The sequence below is a fragment of the Nanorana parkeri genome, unplaced genomic scaffold (genome assembly GCF_000935625.1).
Source record: "Nanorana parkeri isolate BGI_ZX_2015 unplaced genomic scaffold, ASM93562v1 scaffold597, whole genome shotgun sequence".
NCBI classification, from domain to species: Eukaryota; Metazoa; Chordata; class Amphibia; order Anura; family Dicroglossidae; genus Nanorana; species Nanorana parkeri.
Genome location: NW_017306865.1, coordinates 955,394 through 960,647, shown reverse-complemented (window position 1 = coordinate 960,647; position 5,254 = coordinate 955,394). Strand labels below are relative to the sequence as shown.

The 5,254-nt window shown below is 45.3% G+C and overlaps 1 protein-coding gene across 1 annotated transcript in view; it reads right to left on the bottom strand.

Moving 5' to 3' along the window:
* LOC108792064 (collagen alpha-6(VI) chain-like) overlaps positions 1-5,254 on the bottom strand; it is a 92,362-nt gene that overhangs the window by 16,692 nt on the left and 70,416 nt on the right. The window contains exons 25-26 of the mRNA XM_018562746.1: positions 1,279-1,990; positions 309-820 (exon numbers count right to left, since the gene is read on the bottom strand). Of these exons, the coding sequence (XP_018418248.1) occupies positions 309-820; positions 1,279-1,990 (1,224 nt within the window). The remainder of the gene's footprint in view (positions 1-308; positions 821-1,278; positions 1,991-5,254) is intronic.

Sequence of the window (5,254 nt, the reverse complement as noted above, 5' to 3'; positions counted from 1 at the left end):
AGCCATTCTTTGATATTCGGGGGGTGTGTTGTCTTCCAATGCCTGGGTATCACTGTTTTGGCTGCATTTAGGAGGTGTATAGCCAAGGATTTTTTAGAGAGGCGCCAGGAATCGCCAAAATGGAAAAGTAATGCGGATGCCGCGGAAGGCGGTATTGAGACTCCGGTGATGTCCCGTATGAGAGCTAGAACCTCTGTCCAGAAGGGGGATAGTTGGGGACAGGACCACCAGATGTGGAGTAACGAGCCACCAACTTGAGAGCAACGCCAACAGACATCTGGAGAGTCTGGGAAGATGCGGTGGAGTACCTCAGGTGTTTTATACCACCTCGACTGAATCTTGTAGTTGGTCTCTTGGATTTGGACGTTTGATGAACCTTTCAACAATAGGTTGTCCATCTTCTCCCAGTCCTGTGGTGAGAGGGAGATGGACAAGTCTCTATTCCAAGCCTCAGAGGCCGGAGAGGGCTGCGAGGGGGAGTCGGACAGCAAGCCATACGTCTCGAATATCAAATGCGTAATTCTTCCATGAGAGTTGCATAGTTTGTCAAAGTGGCTTAGAGGTCTAATCACTCGTGGTCTAATGTTGTGTGCGGTAAGGTAGTGGCGAATTTGGAAATATGTCCATAAAGGCATGGGGTTAGCCTGGCTGTTGGCATTTAGATCTGATAGGGTCCGGAACTTTCCCTGGCGGTCAAAGAACAAATTTGCGGTCGGAGATTTGTCTGGGGACCAGCGGGCCAGGAACGCGGAGTGCTGCCCCGGGGGGAAGGCTGGGTTCATGCGGATCGGAGTGAGGGGGCCAAGGTTTGAGGATAAATCTGAATGAGTACAAATAATTTCAAAGAGGCATAAAGATGTTCCTATTGTAGGGTGAGACATAACCCGGATAGGTAGAAGGGAGCGTTGGATCCAGGGCCATGAGTTAATCGGTATGTCCGAATGTAGCTGCTCAATTTGGACCCATTCTTTGTAGGGGCCATGTCGGGTCCAGTCTACTATACACGTTAAATGGCATGCCCTATAGTAATTTTGTATATGGGGGAGGCCTATATGGCATGCCCTATAGTAATTTTGTATATGGGGGAGGCCTATACCGCCAGCCAGCTTCGAGCGGGTGAGTGTGTTGAACCCAATTCGCGGTGATTTATCATTCCAAAGAAAGGATCGCAGCATAGCGTTGATCGAGGAGAAAAATGCCTTAGGGAGAGCGATGGGCAGGGTTTGGAACATGTAGAGAAGTCTGGGCAGGATAGTCATTTTATGATGGCCGCTCGACCAAACCAGGAATAGCGCAGTTTGGTCCATTCTTTTAGATCGTTGCGCACACGTGTTATTAGGGTGGCGAAGTTAAGGGGATAAAGGTTCAGTAAGTCTGTGGGAAGCTCTATCCCCAGGTATGTAATGGCTGAATGAGCCCAAGTGAAAGGAAAATTGGTTTTGCAAAATTGGACTGACTCGTCTGGGAGGGATATGTTAAGCGCTGCCGATTTAGAGAAGTTAATTTTAAAAGAGGAGAGTATTGCAAATTCGTTGAACGCTTTTAGAAGATTTGGGATTGAGATCTCAAGTAAGCGGGTGTTGTGTGCGATGTGCATCAGGTGGCTTCGTTTAAGGGTCGTTTCTTCAACCTCATGAAGGCGGTTTGCCACAGAGTGTAGGTCGGCTTTTAGCTCTGATAGAGCCGCAGTGAGCGTGGCCTTGATGTCCGCTGCAATAGAGTGGAGGTCTGACATGCAGGGCATCTGTCCCATCAGAGCGATCAAATCCTGATGTGATGGGTGTTCGGGAAGGGACTCTCTGCTCAGGCTACTGTGCGGCGAGTATCCCTCGGGAGAAGATGGCGTCTCTCTCTCCACATGTCGTTCAGGCGGTTGAGTTCGGAACAGTTCTGGCAGGCTGCGCGTTGGTTGAGAGCTTGCTCCCTTGAGCGGCTTGGGAGCCTGGGTTGCTTTACCCGTTCTCCTCATGGTTTTGGATACTGTAGATCCCTTGGTAAGCAGAAGATAGAGAGCTGGCTAAGCGTCCCACTTGGTTCCGCATCAGGCCACGCCCCCATATGCTTTTATTTTGACTATATCAACACTTTAACATCTGTTAGACCAGTTGCTATGCAATATGTTTATTCCTGTGGTGAGAGGGAGATGGACAAGTCTCTATTCCAAGCCTCAGAGGCCGGAGAGGGCTGCGAGGGGGAGTCGGACAGCAAGCCATACGTCTCGAATATCAAATGCGTAATTCTTCCATGAGAGTTGCATAGTTTGTCAAAGTGGCTTAGAGGTCTAATCACTCGTGGTCTAATGTTGTGTGCGGTAAGGTAGTGGCGAATTTGGAAATATGTCCATAAAGGCATGGGGTTAGCCTGGCTGTTGGCATTTAGATCTGATAGGGTCCGGAACGTTCCCTGGTGGTCAAATAACAAATTTGCGGTCGGAGATTTGTCTGGGGACCAGCGGGCCAGGAACGCGGAGTGCTGCCCCGGGGGGAAGGCTGGGTTCATGCGGATCGGAGTGAGGGGGCCAAGGTTTGAGGATAAATCTGAATGAGTACAAATAATTTCAAAGAGGCATAAAGATGTTCCTATTGTAGGGTGAGACATAACCCGGATAGGTAGAAGGGAGCGTTGGATCCAGGGCCATGAGTTAATCGGTATGTCTGAATGTAGCTGCTCAATTTGGACCCATTCTTTGTAGGGGCCATGTCGGGTCCAGTCTACTATACGCGTTAAATGGCATGCCCTATAGTAATTTTGTATATGGGGGAGGCCTATACCACCAGCCAGCTTCGAGCGGGTGAGAGTGTTGAACCCAATTCGCGGTGATTTATTATTCCACAGAAAGGACCGCCGCATATTAGCGTTGATCGAGGAGAAAAATGCCTTAGGGAGAGCGATGGGCAGGGTTTGGAACATGTAGAGAAGTCTGGGCAGGATAGTCATTTTATGATGGCCGCTCGACCAAACCAGGAATAGCGCAGTTTGGTCCATTCTTTTAGATCGTTGCGTATGCGTGTTATTAGGGTGGCGAAGTTAAGGGGATAAAGGTTCAGTAAGTCTGTGGGAAGCTCTATCCCCAGGTATGTAATGGCTGAATGAGCCCAAGTGAAAGGAAAATTGGTTTTGCAAAATTGGACTGACTCGTCTGGGAGGGATATGTTAAGCGCTGCCGATTTAGAGAAGTTAATTTTAAAAGAGGAGAGTATTGCAAATTCGTTGAACGCTTTTAGAAGATTTGGGATTGAGATCTCAAGTAAGCGGGTGTTGTGTGCGATGTGCATCAGGTGGCTTCGTTTAAGGGTCGTTTCTTCAACCTCATGAAGGCGGTTTGCCACAGAGTGTAGGTCGGCTTTTAGCTCTGATAGAGCCGCAGTGAGCGTGGCCTTGATGTCCGCTGCAATAGAGTGGAGGTCTGACATGCAGGGCATCTGTCCCATCAGAGCGATCAAATCCTGATGTGATGGGTGTTCGGGAAGGGACTCTCTGCTCAGGCTACTGTGCGGCGAGTATCCCTCGGGAGAAGATGGCGTCTCTCTCTCTCCACGTGTCGTTCAGGCGGTTGAGTTCGGAACAGTTCTGGCAGGCTGCGCGTTGGTTGAGAGCTTGCTCCCTTGGGCGGCTTGGGAGCCTGGGTTGCTTTACCCGTTCTCCTCATGGTTTTGGATACTGTAGATCCCTTGGTAAGCAGAAGATAGAGAGCCCGAGGAGAAGGTCTAAGCGTCCATCTTGGTTCCGCATCAGGCCACGCCCCCATATGCTTTTATTTTGACTATATCAACACTTTAACATCTGTTAGACCAGTTGCTATGCAATATGTTTAAGTTGTACATATACAGTATGTAGAGCCAAGTGCATCATAAGTAAATCAAAGGTTTAAAGTTGCCTTTTGAATGCAGTTGATGGGTATATTTGTACCCAAGGAATGTGCATATATAGCCATCTGGGATATTTAACAATTCTGGGAAATTAGAAATTTTGGGTGACAACATGTACAGTCTTACTAGAGTGATTTAAAATTTCAAGCAACTTCCTTATAATAGTTAACCTTTGTGTGAGAACAATACCAGAACTGTAGTTCACATCAGATAAAGTTCCATATAATTTGAAGATTGATGCTTCTAGATCAGTAAATTTGTTGTCAATGCCTGGCCTAATCCAATTGTGTGTGCAGGTCGTTTGAGCAGCCAAATAAAAGATTTGGAAGCTGAAAAAGCTTAAGCACCCCATGCCGCAGACCAGAATTTCTTTAAAGAAGTTTTGGAGAACAAAGTAATACCGTATATTTCTATAGTTCACAATTTAGAGTCAAGGACAAATTGAACTAACTTTTATTTCTGGAGGGAAAGCAACATAACTACAGTACTAACATTGTTATTATTATTATTACTATTATATTTTTCCAACAGACGTTGGTCCTCCATTTCAAGGATCTTATTACCAGTTTAATTGGACAAGATCACTGAAGGTAGGTGAGAGCATCAGTCAGTTGGGGAAAGCTAATAACTTAATCCAATATACTTGAAACATGGGATTAGAAACAAGTTTTTTTTATCAAGCATAGCAGGTTATGAAGAGAGTTATATGTATTTCCCACCTTTAGTCACTGCATCAACACTTGGTCTATTGGTCTAATATATTCTGCAGGTGGTTGTACAAAAAAAAACAAGGAGTTCAGAATTTACCATCAACAAAATAAATGAAGAGCCAAATGCCAAAGGGCTATTCACAAAAGGGTGAAGAGTTTGGAGAAGGCAGGAGAAGTGAATCTAGGAAAACATAGCTGAACTGGAAAGTGAGCTGAATTGGAGATTTTTTTTCAATTCAGCTATTGTGGCCTAGATTGATCACTTCTCCTGCCTTCTCCAAACTCTTCACCCTTTTGTGAATAGTAATGTTTAAACACTTCAAATGTTTAAACCCTTCATGCATTAATGGTCACCAATTTGACTGAATTTTTAAGTATGTTGTGATGCCAAACCTATTTTCTTAGGAATTGAGAAGAAGAAAACAAGAAGTTGTAGGTCAGTAAAAAGTCTTTAAACATTTATTTTGTGGTTAATACCTGTAATACAGTATATAAATTAGTATTTTTTTTAATTTCACATTCCTTAATTTATATTTTTCTCCACACTTACATTTATGTTCAGCAAAAGTGGCAGATATGGGGTCTTGGAAAAAAACATGTAACACTGAGAAGGCACTTAAAATGGTCAGTTTTAATTTTTATTGTCTAAAACTCCCCCCCCCCCCCCCCCCCCCC